The sequence below is a fragment of the Aptenodytes patagonicus genome, chromosome 7 (assembly GCF_965638725.1).
Source record: "Aptenodytes patagonicus chromosome 7, bAptPat1.pri.cur, whole genome shotgun sequence".
Lineage (NCBI taxonomy): Eukaryota > Metazoa > Chordata > Aves > Sphenisciformes > Spheniscidae > Aptenodytes > Aptenodytes patagonicus.
Genome location: NC_134955.1, coordinates 59,669,426 through 59,687,117, shown reverse-complemented (window position 1 = coordinate 59,687,117; position 17,692 = coordinate 59,669,426). Strand labels below are relative to the sequence as shown.

At 47.4% G+C, this 17,692-nt stretch overlaps 1 protein-coding gene and 1 long non-coding RNA gene across 5 annotated transcripts; both read right to left on the bottom strand.

Annotated features, from left to right (window-relative positions):
• Positions 1 to 320: 320 nt before the first annotated feature.
• SLC25A47 (solute carrier family 25 member 47) lies at positions 321 to 10,180 on the bottom strand. Of its 4 annotated transcripts, none has more exons than XM_076345450.1 (7): positions 9,707 to 10,180; positions 5,078 to 5,246; positions 3,661 to 3,704; positions 3,303 to 3,374; positions 2,853 to 3,035; positions 1,468 to 1,741; positions 321 to 614 (listed from the first exon to the last, which is right to left on the bottom strand). In XM_076345450.1, exons 2-7 carry the CDS (start codon positions 5,235 to 5,237, stop codon positions 328 to 330), a joined length of 1,020 nt encoding a protein of 339 aa, XP_076201565.1. In that variant the 5' UTR covers positions 5,238 to 5,246; positions 9,707 to 10,180; the 3' UTR covers positions 321 to 327. The 4 variants fall into 4 exon arrangements, with proteins under 4 accessions (XP_076201565.1, XP_076201566.1, XP_076201568.1 ...); XM_076345451.1 differs by lacking the exon at positions 9,707 to 10,180 and adding an exon at positions 9,397 to 9,453; XM_076345453.1 differs by lacking the exon at positions 5,078 to 5,246 and having other exon boundaries at positions 9,707 to 10,178.
• A 1,838-nt stretch (positions 10,181 to 12,018) lies between these two features.
• Positions 12,019 to 13,691, bottom strand: LOC143163697 (uncharacterized). The gene is made up of 3 exons (XR_012995953.1): positions 13,573 to 13,691; positions 12,896 to 13,145; positions 12,019 to 12,635 (listed from the first exon to the last, which is right to left on the bottom strand). It is a non-coding gene; the product is annotated as an uncharacterized LOC143163697 (long non-coding RNA).
• Positions 13,692 to 17,692: the final 4,001 nt, after the last annotated feature.

Genomic DNA, 17,692 nt, shown 5'->3' with positions numbered 1-17,692 from the left:
CACAGTAGAAACCAAAATCTCTGATCAGACTAGCAGCTTTTTAGAACATAAATATTTGCAAAAGTTTCAAGGGCCTAAGCAGTGGCTACAGTCTAAATACATTAACAAGATAAAAGGGAGGTTGTATATAAGTCCAAGAGTCCCTGATGAGTTTGTAATCCTATAAGAATAAAACAAAGCTGCCAGTCATTCAGCTTTGTGCTGAAATGTCATGCTTCTTACACAGCCCGTCAAAGGGGACGGTGTTCAGCAGTTGTTTGTGGTTGTTGTGTTACAAAAAAAAAAAAACCACTAAACAAAATACACCTCTGAACTGAGTGGCACAAGCTATTTTTTATTTGTGTAACGATCTGTAAATCTCAGTACAGCTTCATATGTTACAAACACCACCATGTTCACAGGAAAGGCACGAATGCAGTTCAAACCCAGTCCTTTGAAAAGCACTTTTGCACCCTCCTTTCTCACACTTTCCCTAGCACAGTGGACGAGGCCTTTGTACTTGTGCTGGTCTGATTCATCTGTTTGCATCCGTGATTTGATGACATCCATGGGAGTAGCTAATCCCCAGGCCAGGACTCCAGCAAAACCACCGGAAAGCAGCACAACAAGGAAACCTGGAGGAGAGAGTGAAGGGAGGAGCAGTTAACTCGAGACTTGCACTGATACGGCTACAAGCATCTCAGATTTGTTAACTAACTTTGTTAACTTTCATGTTTTTCAGCAGTTAATTTGTCCAGCTCTTGCAGTTGTGAGTTTTCAGTGGTCTCACACAAACTGTGTGGCCTCTCGATTTCACAGCATACTCATTTTTGCATACATGATACTGGCTCATGCAGAGACAGCATCTATTTTAACACCGCACAAACTAGATGTGATGCAGCCTGAGAGCACTCACACCCTCTTCAGATGGGTCTACTTATTTTTATAATTCTCAAGAAGATGCTCTTTGCTGAATGTCACCTATTCGATCTTTTCTCAAAGTGGATAGTTGGTTTTTGGAGCCAAATCACAGCCAGGAAACTTAAGCGTCTTCACATTCTGCACCTGGACTTTATTTTCAAGCTCTGGACTGACCCTGGTCCATGTTCCATGATGGCTCCTGGGAAGTTTGTCCGTGTTTCATTTCTAGTTACACATCTTATTTCTGCATTAAGAAGATTTCATACCCACATACTAGGCACCCGAGCATTCCATAAACACCCCTCCCGCAGGGAGAGGAGTAGCTGCTGAGGGACAAAGTTGTGCTGGCAAAGCCCTCGCATGCAGGCTGCTGGCACCCGCGCCGGGAGGGCACAAATGGCCCCGTGACGCCAGGAAGCAAACACACAGCAACCCCACACGAGGACTGGATCTGGGTGAGGTTTTATAGGTACTGGGTGATGTTTGCCGAGAGCCTGATTTCCCTCTTAGCGTGGTACTAAATAAGCCGTTTTTTGCAGGTAATGCCAGATGCTTTCTGATACCTACCTGGTTTATTTTTCCCAGCTGGTGTGAGCCAGTCGCACAGAGCAGAATAGGTAAGGAAATATATTGCAGAAGAGGAGCAATCCCTGCAGAGTAATGCAGAGCAGCCCTTGTAGAGACCCCCAAAACCTTCCTCCTTGGCGATCACCTTCAGACAGTGCAGAGATCCTCGGTACTTTGGCTTGGAAACAGGCTGGGGAGATGCAACGGAAGGATGTGGGTTCCTCTGAGTCTGCATGCGAACTTTAGCCACTTCACTAGGGGTCATCAACACAACCTGTAACACCAGAGGATGGTATTTTAACCCTTTGCATTTAAACAGTGTTTTGATCCGCCTCCTGCAAATTCCTTGTCTCCCACCTTTTCAGGCAATAATATTGCCTGAAGCCAGCAAGTTCCAGCCTCTTCCCCTCTGTCTGTGCTAAATCCCACCCAGCAGCAGCAGCACATGCGTGTGAGCTGCACTGTGCAGAGTGGAAGGTGAGGCAGAAATCAACAGGGGATATTAAATACCTGTAACAACTCATTAAACCAGATAGGCATGGAAAGGGGATGTCCTCAGCTATAGGGTAGCATACATCAAGTCTCTTGTATGTGTCTATACTTGGAACCAAGGCCATAAACACTTTAAAAAAATTAACCTGTGTTAAGTAGAGTCATTGACTGCTAGGAAACACCTAGAAACACGACCATCTGGACTGCTCTGTAAGAGGATTGCCTGTGACCGGGCACGCATTTCTGCCCAGCACACCATCGGGACACTGGGGTGAGCTCCGCCGTGTTCGCAGCGCCTGCAGACGCTCACAGAGATCCATCTGCTTATGGGAAACTGCTCCTGAATTCAGCCTCACCTCCCTGTCCTGGGATCATGCACGTTTGCCAGGCAGCATCACGTCTCAATGATGCCCTGTTGAGTTTTGAGTCCTGACAAGGCAACACTGTGTGCTGCCCATTTCGACAGCGATACCATGCCGGGCTTGTGCAGCCACTGTCAAAACCCTGGCCTGTGCTTTAACACACTGAGTTACGTCTTTCTCACACAAACATACTGTCAGAGCCACTTAAAAGTTTGCTGCCCAGGTTGTTTTGCTTCCTTTTTCTGCCTTTGCTGCCAAGGTCCATGTCATTCTTAATAGCGTGTTCTTAAGTGTTTTGACGCTCTAAACCAAATCCAGCACGAGCTGCCCAGCAGGACTCGGCTACATCGTGGAGCAGACCAGCGAGGGGGCAGCGCGGGCAGAGCATGACCCCTTGCGAAAACAAACCCGCCGGGCTTGTTGCAGGCTCCCCTGTGGCCTCCCGGACAGAAAACATTCACTGCTTTTCCAGCCTCCTATGTTTGTGAACAAGAGCTCTTGTTGTGCTTTCCCTTTCAGCTGTTTACCTACCCGGACAGCACCGGCAGCACCTCCGGCAAGAGAAACATCCACCTTGGATGGCTTTGCATCTGCAGCCCCGTATCGCAGCTTGCAGATGGTACAAAGGAAGTTTTTGTACGTGCCAAATGAAACAGAAGAAATCACCGATACTGTGAGGACTGATGCAGACACACCTTTGTAAAATCCCCAAACCTAGTTGGAAACAGGGGAAAAAGAACACTTTTAAGAGGGAATGGAATGGGAAAGCACCTGCCTGAAAACACCGGCCACACATTGCAGAAGCCAAAACACTCCACCTTACAGCTCATCGACAAAGCTAAATTTCATCCTGACCCTTCTCCCAACAGATGGTTTGTATGTAACTGCTGCCTGTCCTCCCCAAACTGACAGAGGCAGCTCTGCTTCTCTGAAACAAGGCATCTGTAAATGGTATCAGCAATTCCGATGAGAAGTACCTACTTTTTCTGTCCTGTATGTCTCCTGAATGCAGTGCCAAATCCCATTGTAATGCCTCTCGGTCTGAATTCTCACCTAGGAATACAGGGGCAACTTTAAAATGCAGGCATCAGATTAAAAAAAAAAAAAATCAACAAATTCCATAGCAGCAAACTAGTTAATTAGTCATAAAATAGCATCCCCAAACAATTTACTTTTTTTTTTGAGAGAGAGAAAAACAATGCAATCAAATAAAGTGAAATATGTTGATATAACAAAAATGAAAGCATTATCATGGAACTAGTTTTCTAAAAAGGGGGGGGGAGCAAAAGGGCCTGTTTGTTTTCAGTCTGTAGTCAAGAAATAAAGCTCCAACCCATACCTTCACTGTGTCCAGCGGATAACCCACTGCTGTGCTTAGACCACCTGAAACAGAGAGTGTATTGGAGGTGGTTAACAGCGCACGTTGCGACAGACCATTTCCCCCCATTGTGGCAAGTCATTAGGGGAACGGCAGAAAAATGCAGCTTCAGAGCCCTGCTGTTCTTGGCACCAGACTTCTCTTGAGCTCCAGCAATGACATTTGAGCCAAGAATGACAGAGCAAAATGCGCAGATTTCTCTGCATGACCAAGGCACGCTCAGAGGAGGAATCCCAGTGTCAGGGGAAACCTATCAGGAGGAATAACACCATGGTGCAAGCTGGGATGGGGGGAAACACAGAAAGCACTGCTGCGAGAAAGCTCTGTGCACACCACCAGCTCTGTGGGCTCTGAGCAGCCCTCTGAAAAGGGACTCGGCAGGAAGGCTGAAGGGATGACTTGGACGATATCGGGCTGTTTCTGTTCCCCCTCTCAGCTTAGGTGGTACAGCATCTTTGGACTGTGACCAAGCACCCTCACGTGAGGTGCAGAGCATTCCCACTCACACGAGGGGTCTCTGGAGCAATTTTGGTTCTCCATGCTTGACTTGGAAATATTAAGGAATAAAAGCAGCGGTCACAAGGACATTAATAAAAGAGGGGTGGTCCTCACACATTACAGGTTCTCAGCAATCTGTCTTGAAGACAGGAGAGGTACTCCTGCTGCCTCCTGCACGCCAGGGACTGGGACAAGTCCTGGATGAAGCTTACAAAGCACATCTAGAGCCCTGTGTGAGGAATTCATTAGGCACTAGGGTCCATGGCACCATGCTGGACTAAGCCTCTGAAGTGCATCTCCTACGTGCACCAAAGACTGCTGCAAAAGCAGAGCAAGGAGCAAAAGCAAAGGTTGCTTGGAGCCCTGGCAGGCTGGTGTGACATCGGGGCACAGCACAACCAGCAGAGCTGCTCTGCAGTGAGAAACCCGCCCTCCGCCGCTCGGGGCTCAGCAGGATTAAGGGGCAGAGAGAGATTAGTGCCAGGCATGCACAAAGCCAGCGTGCTCAGCAGCACGCCCCGCACACCAGCTGACTGCAACTCCCTGCCTGCAGCAGTGACGGCATGTCCAGCGTGCTGGGGGGGTTTGTCAATCCTCTATCGACATCCAGGCTCATTCTGAGACCTTAAAATAGCCACTGGAGTTGGAAATGCATTAATCCTATGAGACAAAGTTACTGCCTTAATGGCAGATAAGGAGCACGAAAGAGCTCCGACACAGACTTGTCTTGGTCACAGTAACAGATAGATCACCCACCGTCCCTACCTTTACCTCCACTGCATTTCTCAGCTCTGATCTAAACGCATCTGTTGGCAGATACAACAGATGATAAAGGGTCTGACTAGCTAACTTCCTCCCAGTACATCAACTGCCAAGTCACCTGAGAGGAAATCAGGCCGGGAGACAATGGAGCTGAATCCATGTGAGTTATTTAGATGGAGATCAGGTTCATGAAAGTGCTGGATGAGCCCTTCAGGGAGCCAGGCAGTCATAGATACAGTGCACGTCTGGTGGCTCACAGGTTGGAAATTGCCTCTCATTGAGTCCTTCTTTAAAAATAAAAAAGGAGATACTTAAAAATTTATTAGTTGCTGTGGGTATTTCACTAGGCATGTTCACCTGTGGTTACATGGCTGCTTGGGAGCTCTGGAAAACTCCACTACATTGGGGAATGAAGCAGCAGCTGCTGGTGTGAGTCACTGGGAGACAATCCCAAAGCACATTATTCAGAAGAAAACAACCAACAGCATCTTGCTTGAAGAAAAATTAGGTTTGTTCTGCAAAAATCTCTATCAAATCTGCCACCAGATAAATAGCAATGAAGATGAAAAATGGGCCAAGAAGCCACCTTCTGTATTTCAAAACCAAAATGAGATCAGGTTGGAAGAGAGACAGCAAGGGGGAATATACAGACAGAGTAATATGGCTCGAAGGAGCAATGCCTCTGGTCTGAGCAGAGTGACAACGCACAAGTCACCCGGGGCCACCTGTACTGTCCCAGATTCCTGGCCATCGGCCGTCAGCAGACTGCAAACACAGACCCCGCCAGACAGGAAAGAGCAGCACATAAGTCAATGTCAGCCTGACTGTGCTGACCTCAGAGGTGCGGTCCCCTGGCCCAAGAACCCATCCCAGATGGGAGGATTTGACATCACATCGGTTTCAGGCTTCCTGAACCTTAGAGGCAGCAGATGCAGGCTGACCAGATGCTGGCGACGCAGGGGCACCGTGTGCCTTGCACACCTAAGCCCCAGCTTGCTCCACCAGCTCAGGAAGATAGGAGCCCTGGCTCATGCACATCAGGTACCAAGGCCGATTTCGGTCAGTGTTCGACAAGAAGTGTCCTCCCTTCTGGAGAAATTGCCCTGTTCACACATTAAGATGCAGAGACAGCAGCAACATAGACAAAATAAAGCAGGTTTGCCCCAAAACAGCTTGTTTCCCATTGCTTCTCAGTTCTAGGGGCACACCTTGGTGCCAGCAAGGACCAAACATCTCCACTTGGGAGGAGACGATAAGGGTAAATCCCTCACTGTTCCCACCAAAGTGGAGATGTGGGCACCCCAAACCTCCGAACAACTACAGTCTGCCGTGAACTGCGCTCCTTAAGAGTCAAAGCACTCTGAGCAGTTACGTTTTCAGAGGTGAGGAGCTCAGCCAAGTCCATCAAAGTCTGAGGAAGAAAGGCTCTGCACAGTGTCATGCAATATAAATAGCCTGGGACAAAGATAGCATGACCCACACATGCCCTGTTCGCACAGCAGAAACGAACAAGGCCAGCAATGCATAGCATGCATACGGGAGAGGGATCCTGTGGGACTCCTGCTGCATAACACTGCACCAGCTGTGATGAAAGTAAATGGCAAAACCAGGTGAATGATCTTTGCTGGGTTGTAGTGAGCCATTTTTTATGCCTACTTTATCTGAGATGTTCTTGGGTATTGTGCAGAGGTTGCGGCATCCCCTACGCACACACACGTGCACACAGTGCAGGTTCAAAACTGGATTACTCACAGTCTCTTCATGAGTCAGGCCACTTCAACCAGGCAATTCAAATAAGGACGGATCCTGGCAGGATGGCCACCGCAACGGCAATCAGCAGAGAGCAAGTGGCAGCCATACAGAGCCCACCGGGCTGCAACAGCCCTGAGCTGTTGGCAAACACCTGGCTGGGATACCCAGGGAGAAGCAGGGATTGTGGTCCATGTGCTGGATGGGTAGACAGCAACTTCCAAAGACCTTTACTTTGCGAAGAGATAGGAACATAAGAAGTGCCCCATACCCTAAACAAGCTGAACTCCATCCCGTAACATGACCCTGGCAGTGGCCAGCAGGAGCTGCTTTAGCTGTAAGGACAAGGAGACAGCATGTTCCCTCCGTAGGTGGACTATTTTATCTACCCTTGGACTGCATGTGACTGGTGTGTAACCTTGCAGCAAGATGTGGAGAAGCCCCGGCCTGTTGCAGACCCTGCTGCTCTGTCACTGCTGGGTGAACCTCAGCTTCCCCTTCCCAAATCTTCACGCCTGGCACAAGAGTAAAGTCATCCCCTAGTCATCGATAGCCCTAATCATCAATACCCATCCCCTGCCATGGCCCAGGCTGCTGCCGTAGCAGGGCTAGAAAACATGCATGGGATCACAGGAAAATTAAAGTTGGAAGGAACCTCAGGAGGTCTCTAGTCCAACCTCCTGCTCAGCTTTATTGGCCAGGAAGGATATCCTTACAGATGAGCTGCTTTCCACAACATCCAGCCCCATTTGGTGGTTATTGAAAGTCTCCGTGGTCACTAAGCATGTTTCTCCCAAGTTTTTTCCATCTGGAGTCACAGCAGGTCACTGTTTCCTGGGCTGAGGATGCTGAACTTGTCCCATGACCAACAGAAGCAATAGCTCAGAGGAGATGCACAATATTTGTGCAGGTGCCTGAGCCAGGCTGGATCATTACATGGGATTCAAAAGGGCAGCATCTCTGCTGTTTTTCAGAGGTACTTAAGCCATGTTTTCTCCAAAACACTCTGAAAACAGATCAAGGTCACGAGAATGTATTACTAAACAGAAACTCTGTTATTATCTGTGCTGTTTGTTATTATCTTGAGTTGTTTGATGCACTTCAGCTGGGTTTGCAGCCTCCTTGGGAATGCAAAAACTGCTTCAGCTCTAACAAACACAAGCCATGAAATAAGCTCAGCACCAAAAATATCCCAGTTCTCACAGGAAAGCTGTTCCACCCCTGGAAGCTGTCCCATGTCGGGTTAGGGACCACGGCCCTGAAGCCCTGCCCAGGTACCTGGCACATGTCTATGTGCAAGCTCCCAGCAGGGAACAGCATGCCAGAAAACACCCCTGTCTGCCAGTGGAAAGTTGCATTATCCCTCTTACAAAAGCCCTGAGCTGGACCCAGATGACAGGATGAAAAAATCTTGCTGTCTGACACCCTGGGGTCAGTGAAGTGCGTTAAAACAAGCAAAGGCATTTCTGGTCCCAGCTGGAGCTCCCCAGCCTGCATCCTCCCAGGCTGAGCCTGTTTCCAGGGCACACATGGGAAACACTTGCTGCATGGCCGGGCAGCACACGATGCTGGTGCCCGGACAGGGGGGCACCGCACAAACCACGGCTTTGCATGGGAGCAGGGGCAGAAGGCTGAGGAGAATGGCCACTTTGAAACTCCACATTCCCTTGCAAAAGAACTTTATCCTTAAGTGGCTCAGCTCCAACGGTGACAACAAAAGCAAAGGAGTCCAAGCAGCAAACGCAGTCATCGCTGCCCCACCGTTAACGTGAAGTCTCAGGGGAGTTTTGGTGAATCCCTCTGGGATGGACATCCCATTGCCAGCCCCAGCACAGAGCTCCCATCTCCACTGGGGGCTCTGAAGTCAGCAAGGAAAGAGGAGGAGAAAGGCAAGCTGTCACGGAGGGGTTGGTTATATCCCACTCTCCCAGGAAGGATCCTTCCCAAACGGGGTCCCCCAGCACCCCAGGAAGGCCAACACCCTGAGCAACAGGCACCTCCAAGGCTGGATGCTGCTGAGACACCAAACCTCACCCCACTTGCACATTTTGGGTGACAAGCAATAAGGGGCTGCAGGGCAAAACTCATTGTGGTCCTTCCCAGGAAATGCACATCTGTACCAGGACCACAGGCTGCTCCTGGTGAAGGAAACTGCCAAATTTCAGCAGATCTCAAAGTGGGATCTGACATGCAGGCTTGGGCTGGGCATCTCAGCCATCTGGCAGGTTTACCTGGCCTTTCTGGCAGTGGCGACCCCAACGCTCTTGGCTTGGTATTTGATACTCCACTAAATCTGATAAGATTTCAGAAAAGAAATGAGACCAGTGGCTACATTTTCTTGTTTAAAACAAAGCTGGATTTGAGCAGTACGTGCTCTAAAAATGTCTAGAATTAAATCACACTTTTATCATTTTACTTTTTTTATATATAGCTAACCTACTTTCTCCCAGATCAAAGCCTACTACGTAGCATGCCTGCACTGAAATTACCATCACAGCTGCAAATACATCTTAACCTAAGATAATGCAAAGGTCGTTCATTCAGACTTTCTTCACTGTTGAAAGCCATGCCTCTACCCCTCCCGTCTCACAACTCGCATCCTCAGCCCTCCAGAGCCACAACCCCAACAGCCTGCCAGGACCCTCAGGCACCAAACACATGAGGTTTTGCTGTCCAGGCATTACTCACCAATTTGTATCTGCACGCAACATATTCCACTTTGTCTCTTCCTATCAGAGTTTTGCCCTGTCCCGCTGCAATTAGACCGGAGGAGATTGCAGGGCAGTGACCTCAGCCGACCAAATTGCAGCGCTGCCTCTCCAGTAGCTCTGTGAACCTGCTCTGATGACATTTTCTGTTTAATAAAGAAGAATGCACTTTTAACAAGCAGCCCCCATCGAAAGACTCTCAGCTCTGCCATTGAGACCTGCCCGTTAGCTGAATAAGAAGGAAACACAGCAATCTGCTTTCACCAACAAGCACTACTTTATGTATTTACCTCCAATGGCCCCGGCAATGAAATCCATCCAGACTGAGTCTGCTGCCTTAATTACCCTGATTAAGCGTTAGGGAGGTAGAAGAAGGGAGGGTATTGGTTCGGTCTTTCCAGAGCCCTGCAGGTCCTTCGGAGACAGTGTGATTTGCAATATGAATCACCTTCCTACTGTCTTCTCTTGCCTCTGGGGATTGTGAGCCTTGTGGATACTTGATGAATTTGTACACTGGAGGCAGAGACGGGAAGCCTGGAGCTGTTCCAGGAACACAGTGAATAAGTAATCCCATGAAGCCCTGCAACGCTGCGCCAGAGCCGCTGTTCCCAGTGCCTTTCTGCTTGGAAAATCACAAGGGGTGGTGCCTTGCAGGGTAATGCTGGCTGTGAAGGGGCCTTTCCTCGTTGTACTTATTAACCCCAGAAGACAGCCTTGCACACTTGTTTGCCAGAGGACACTCTTGCCCGGCACCATGGAGAAGTGGCACGGGTGGCTGTGTATGAGGTGCCTCCTCCCCCCATCCCAGCCCACCCTTCCTCCTTCTGAAGGAGCAGACCCCCTTCCCATTAAGGCAAATTCCTTGTACCCTTCCCAAGGAATTTTCCTTGGCTTTCCTAACCCACACAGCTGACCCTAAACCTCTACCCAGACCCCCACAGATTATTATCTACTCATTGTGTATACATGTGGTGAAGCCCAGAAATTAATCCAACCACATACAAAGCGTTTGCTTCCCTTTCAGACTGCAGGGTAGTTTTCCCAGCCCGTGGAGGAGCTCTGCTTCTTCACTTCTTGCTCAGTCTCCCAACCCCCTTTCCAATGTCAGCTCCTTGCTGAGTTCAGCGGCAGAGCAGGAATCACTATTGCGGCTGCCCATACTCCAGTGTTTTGCCCTGCAGGGGAGACGGGAGATGGATTTTGCCAGGAGACTGGTCCAGCACCTAATTTTTTCTTCCTAATTTACACCCAGCACAGGGTGGTAATCTCATCAGGGGAAAGAGAAAAGCACAGAGAGAGACGTGCTGGTCAAGGGGAACCAAGAGCTCAAGAAAATGCCATATTGCCTATCTTTGCACAACAGCCCCATACCGGAGGGCTGCCACATCCACACAGGAGAGGTTAAGTTTTTCCTGGAGTGAACCTGGAAACCGAAGTCCTGATGCAGTGAAGGGTTTGCCAAGTTGTTATCTGAATTGTACTCCTCTTGAAGAGGTTTCCCTGGGTGAGAGCCAAGACACATTGCAGCAAAGGGAATAGAAAATTTCATGGCTGCTGCCCCCCTGGGTTGGCTTCACAGAGGAGCTGAGGACTTCAGTCCCCAGTGCTGTCTCCCGCACATTTCACAAGAACTTATTCCTCACTGAAGTGCATATTTTGGATGGGCTGATGTGTCAGTGACATACAGCACAGCTCAGTGTGAGGGCTTAGAGTTTTTGGGAACTGAAAATTAAAGGATTTTTAGCAACTTGCTTCCCATAATTTCTTACATGTCCTTCCCTGAACACTTTCTGCACTGGAGAGAACAGTTTATTCCAGTGTAACATCATGCAAGGACAGCAAAAACTTAAAACCAGAAGTAAAATATTATCTAGAGAGATAGCAATGTAGCTGCTAAAATACACTGGGTTATTCAGTAGCCCTTTCTTGTTACACCTGGTGACCATACAGAAGTTATTAACGGTTCATCAACAGTCTGTACGTGCCAAGTGCGGGGAAAGGGCTGTTTCCACTTCTCCCACCAGCCATTCCCGGCTGCTGTCCTTACGAGCCCCCTCTACCAGTGGGAGCGGGTGTAGGACCTGCCGCGTCAGTGACACATGGGGACAAGGACGCAGTCTCCTACTGAGGGGCAGCCCGGGAGCCTACAGCCTCCTGATTCCTGCAGGGATCAGGCAACCTGCTGAGCCGCTCCAGCCCACGCTGCAGCAGTCACCGCCGCCTTCGGGACTGCTGCTTAGACACCACTGTTTAATATTGCTTTTCTGGGAGCTGCTTCCAGGCAAAGTGAAGAAATTCATTATATTCCCAATATGAAAGTGTCGCCATACGTTCCCTCCCATCACATGGCCAGGGGTGTCATGTGGGGGGGGATTTTTCTATATATTGCAGCGACTGGTGCAATATCAGCAAGAAAATAGAGACTGGCCGGCATGTCACACTGGCTGACTAAAGTGTCAGGACTAAGTATGTCCCATGAAATGTCACAAGACCAAGCAAAATTTCTACCTTCTTTAGCTGAGCTGAACAGCTCAAAGGGAATCTTCCTCATGAAACCTTCTGAGACTGTAAAAAAACCCCCAAACAAACCAAAAACCTTCCCTTTGCAACAGAAAATTAACCCTTTTATATTATTTTAACTTTCATTCACACCAACGCTTCTATCAAAATGTTAGTTTGCTTTATATAGCACAAAGTTGACTCCAGATTCAAGCATTTTGATAACCTTCTGATAACGGTTTTGGTCACATTGGTGTGGTATACTGGGAGAAGTCACGTTTTCCACTTGACTAGAATTGCTCTGCAAACAGAGGCCGTTCAGAAGGTGGCCATCTGAAAGAAGAATATTTTGAGGCTTGAGATGTTTCACCTTGTCCCGTGAAGGTGTTGCTGGGGGCAGCCGGCTCTGGAGGAATGCACGGGGACAGCTTCGGGGACATTTGCCTCGATGGGGGCTTAGCAGGGTAACACGAGCCCCAAGCAAACACAGTCGCCGCTACTGTAGTCTCCAGTCCTTTGCTCCCGGTGTCTGGCCAGGACTTAGAGGCAAATAGCATCCACTGCCACGCTCGTCAGCTGTGTGTCACCAGCTCAGCCCAGCCGCCATGCGACGGCGGCAAGGGCAGAGCCTTCTGGAAGAGAAGCCCCACGCAAGTGTTGAAGTGTTCGCACACGAGCAAGTACGGAGGAAGGTGTGATTCGGCATGAAGGAAACCCCGTCTGAGAAATGAAAGGTGTTACTGTGTTTGATGTTACTTGTTGGCACACCCCAGACAGTACAGACCAACTCCCCACTAAAGAAAGCGATCGTCAAGGCAGTGATTCAGCCTCCCTTACCAGGAGTCCTCCTAGAGACATAGAGTCCTTGAGGTCTCACTGTCCTTCACGCCTTGCTGAAGGAGCTTCCTCCTTCATCCCCTCTTCCCCAGGTTTCAGAGATATACCAGCTGTCAGATACCAGCCTCACTAGAAACACTTACCAGAATCCAGTCCCCCAATGCCACAGGTCAACAGGGACAGTCCAAAAAATCCAGCCCAAAGAAATCTTGAATTATCGGGAAGATCTTCAAGATCAAATATGAGTCGTTCCTGTCACCCTTTGACACAATGTCCAAGGACTGACAGAGATCACTGCTAGTCCAGCTTGCAAAGAAACACCATGGTCCACCTCTATGCAGGGATGAGCGAAAGCGCCTGGTCTCAACCCAGGTGGTCTTCTCAAAGCACGCCCTAGGAAATGACACACAAAACACATGCTTTGAGCCTCCACAAGGGATAGTACTCCACTAGAAATAACTCAAGAGTCCTTTCCTCCAGTAGCAAACTGTTTAAGAGCGATTTGTTCAAAATGGGTGAATTTCACAGGGGATTTTGAGAAAGCAAAGACTTTAGGTAGGCAATCAATGTTAAGTAACGTCTTTTAGGTGAGACAAAAAAGCAGGGGCATCCCTTTACCCCTCTCCTTCCATAGATCGCTCCCAGGACGTTACCAACTCCATCCGTCCTGCAAAGCAGAAAAGAAGCCTGTCCTCTTTTGCCTCTGCAACCACCTGCTAGCTCGTCAAGCCAGATTTGCTGAGAAAATGTTCCTGCCTCGTTTCCTGCCATAACATGCTGCATTTTCTATTCCCCGCGCGATATGCATTATCACACTCACATGCATGTCTGTTGATTCCCGTCCAATTTATTTTGGAAAAATCCTTGACTGAAGAGACTGTTCAAACAGCGTTACCCCGCTATGTCATCGGGCTGTTTGCACATTGCAGAACAGGAAAGAGTGACACCAGCAATGCTGAGCTGGCAGAGCCTGACACTTGGCTTGCGTGGTGGTGGGTGGAAAGGGGGGTGGAACCTCCCGGCTCCAGCTGTGTTACGGATTTTCAAATCGAAGTGTCTCATTGTCCTTTATCTCAGGTACTAATGAAAAAACAATAATTCCAAGGACTCAAACATTCGCAGCAGGAGTTTCACAGCAAAACAAACAAAACTGGTAAGGAAACCACTCTGAGCATTGGCAACTGCAACGCTTTTAGCCAGGCATAAGTGATCAGTGATTTTGCCTCTGGAAAGCCGATAAAAGGTTGTAATGTTTCTACACACGTTTTCAAGGGAAGGGAAAATGTTAGATTTCAAAGGGGATTGAAGATGATTGCAGTAATTTACAAAGTGACACAGATTTTCTGTGTGGCTTTGGGCAAGTCACTAATCTCTCTATACCTAATCTTCTCATCAGCACAACCGGTGTGCTGTATTGTCCACTGCCATGAAGTCACTGCAAGGATTCAGGCACTTCTCAGAGAGCCACAAGTCTCTGTTCAGGAGTAAATCCAGGGAAAAGGTGGAATTAACAACATTAGCACCCACCCTACACAAACACCCATGTGAAAAAATATATATATATATATATATATATATATATATATATATATAAAAAAATGGCATTGCTCTCATGGGTTTTTTTAAGTGTTATATAACTCTTCCCCCCAAACCCTAATCTTTACAGTAAGAAAGAGGAAACGTGACAGTGCACCACCTCAGTCAACTCCTGTAAAGGATTTTATGCCAGCTGACATTGCTAGCACTTTGGAAGGACTGCTGGCTGTGATGGAGAGAGGGGATGTCAGGACTGTTACCAACTTTCTGATTGCACTTTGAGCCTCTTTCCAACCTCTTGCACATTTTCTGCACTTTAATGAACAGAAGATGTAGTCAGTGACCTGGCCAGCAGGCTTGGAGAGCCAGGAGCGGAGGGAGGCACTCATCTTCCCCACCTCCTCTTCCCCACCAAGCAATAGTGTACTCTTTATTTGTCACGATGATATTAATGTACAACCCTCAACCTTTTCAGCAGGGGTAGTTCAGGTGTTAGGCAGTAAAATATAGCTATCGTGGTAGGAACAGTGACAAGCCCCGAATCCATTGATGATGCTGTTGCAGTATCAGTGCTCTCTCCAGAGTCTATGTCTCTGTATCTTTTTCTCCAATATTCTCAAACTGTGTCTCCCTCAGATCTCTGCTGTACACCAGTGAGAAATGTATGAGATGCTACATCATTCTGACTAGCTGACAGTCTTTCTTCCCTTTGGAACTATCTGATTTGACGTGATTTAACAACCTCAGAGCTACTTGGAAATTTGGAAGAAAACTCAGCTTTAGAACTATAAAGCATTATTATTTAGGACTTTGATATCAGCTGCTAAAATCACATGGGAAAGATTGTTATAAAGATACTTAACTGGCAAACCTGGCACCAATGAGTTCAGAAAAGAGAACTTTTTTGAAATACCAACATTATTATGAGCTTATGTTAAGAGGGGATATATACAAAAGAATTTAAGATTTTTCATCTCGCAGGAGTGGAAGACAAGTGAAATTACACTGAATTAGTTAATGCATTCAAGCAAAACCAAAGCATCTCCCTTAAAAATTCTTCTACAAAACAGGTTTAATTCCAGTGAAGATCCCCGTATTGTTGGGGTCAAAGAGCTACCGATACCCATGCTAGCTTGACCAATACTAATTCAGGGATCTCTGCCGAAAATCTTTGTAAGCAGTGTACACAGCCCTAGTAGAAATATAGACCCATTTCATCAGCAAACGTTCAATTCTGTGCCTCCAATATTAACCTGACCTTTTCCATGGGCTCGAGCTGGAGAAAAATTTGAGGTCTAAACCAGAAGTTTCCGTAGCTTTTTCAGTAGCACCCCCAGCATTAACAAAGAATACCCAGACACGAGTACCAACAGTACTGGTCTCTGAATATCATATGAAGTTCACAGCCTTGTTTATCACTCTTGTCTTTTCCCTGACGTTAGTTCAGGAGCCATATGAGCACCCACCTCACAGAGTACTTGGGAAGTTTCTGCAGAGGCACATTAGTCATTCTGCTAAGCCTGTTCTTTCAGTTTCTGAGAAATGGGTGCCTTTTCTGTATGACTAATGCAACAACAAACATATTCCACGTGACAGCTGGAAGCCCACGTATGACCCAGCAGGAAGCTGCCTTGAATACAGGCCAAGATATTAAAAATATGTCTGTACATAAACCTTAGTGGCATTGCCTCCAAACATATTCTGCTTTTTTTGGCTATCTCTTCTCATTCATTGCTGACTGGTGCATCGTACTGTGTGTCTACACTGTTGAATAACTTAGCATTTAGATTCAGCTGGAGACCTGGTCTCCCAGTCATTGACTTTGCATGTGGATACAAACTGTGCCAGAGGATCTCATGTACACGGTGTTGAAAGTATATTTGTATAGCTGTTGGCAGTGAAAAATCATTCGCCTCACAGAAATGTTCCTGTAAGAACAGGGAGGCTTAAAAACAAAGACAGGAGGCAGGCAGAGGAGGTTCCCCTCCTAGCTCTGCCTCCTGTTTCCCTAGGACAAATCAGTTTTACCAGTTTCCTTATCTATGAAATGGGCATAACTGCACATTTTTACTTCACAGAAACAGCCTGAGGGTTAGGTTATATTGTCTGTAAATCCAGACTGGAAAATGCTATAAAAATGCCAACTACTGAGTTTTTATCTTCCTTTTCTGAATGATTTCCCAACAGTTTTTGCTGACTGTCACCAGTCACAAGTGTATTTGTTGAGTGACTAAGTAATACGCAGAGGGAGAGATGGGTAAAGCTGCTTGGCTGATAAATAGTTACTAATTCAAGTAACTGGACTCAGTGCCCACCCTCTTATCTCATTGTGCCTCTTCGCATTCTCTGGCATCTTAAAACTGTGCTGCCAAATACCTTAGCATTTGGGTTCTGCTGGAGACCTGCTCTCCATATAGCCCACTGCATGCGCACGCAAAGTCTTATGGTCTTCTCCAAGGGAGGCCAGCAGCAAAGAAACTTGCTCCACCTGCAGTAAACATAAGAGGACATAGTTCTCATAATATTTCAGGTACTTTGGACTCAGCTCCTTCCCCAAATATACACAAAAAAAATAATTATCATGTCTTAGCCATCATAGTACCAGCACAGGCCAGAGAATAAAGATGGGACCTATGAAGAGAGAAGAAAAGACCCAGTATGGGGGTGTGTTTGTGTAGGTCTGCCCTCTCCAGCCTACTTGCTGACTGCTTAAAAGAAACATGACAGAAGAGGAAAAGACTCAGCAGTTTAGTTAACAGAACTCAAAGTGTATATGGTCTTTGAAATTAAAGGTAATGCCAAGGAAAGGACTTTGGACTAATGTCTGTTGGCAGCTTTTTCCCATTTTTCAGTCTGTTCATTTCTCATCTGCTTCCAGGGAAGCACCCGGGGGGTTGGCTATTGATTTGTATTTGAAACAAAGCACAAGACAACTGACTATGAACAGGGATGGATTCTTCCTCAGAGCGATCATAAATGTTGTTGACTGGTTTAAGTGCAGATTATGCTTCTTCCTCTTGCCTTCTCCAACAAGCCAGTATATTTAAAACCAATAACCCAACGAAAACGCTCTTCCACATACACAATACGCATGGAGTAGAGGCTGACACAAAGAACAGAAGGTGCATGTCAGAACTTGGCCACTTCTGCTTTACATGACGAGGGTCAGGATTTCCAGAAGATATGTGCGCCCAGTAATAAAAATGTTTCCACTTTACCAAGATAAAGCATGGAAAGTTGGAGCTATACCAAACTTTTCAGGGCACTTTACAATTTACAGCATACTAAGCCACTCCATTCCTGCAGCACCTCTCGGTCTCTGCCTCTCTCAAGCTCAACACCTCAGATATTAGCTTAGACAGTTGTTTGTCAGCCAGGCTCATGATTTCCCTTGGAACCGAAGG

What these genes read in the sequence shown, in the direction of transcription:
- SLC25A47 (XM_076345449.1), bottom strand. Translation starts at nt 9,559, where the DNA reads ATGTCATCAGAGCAGGTTCACAGAGCTACTGGAGAGGCAGCGCTGCAA. An exon ending in AGACATACAGGACAGAAAAA is followed by an intron (nt 3,036 to 3,302) that starts GTAGGTACTTCT and finishes GTTTCCAACTAG; the next exon opens with GTTTGGGGATTTTACAAAGG. An exon ending in AGCTGGGAAAAATAAACCAG is followed by an intron (nt 615 to 1,467) that starts GTAGGTATCAGA and finishes TCTCTCCTCCAG; the next exon opens with GTTTCCTTGTTGTGCTGCTT.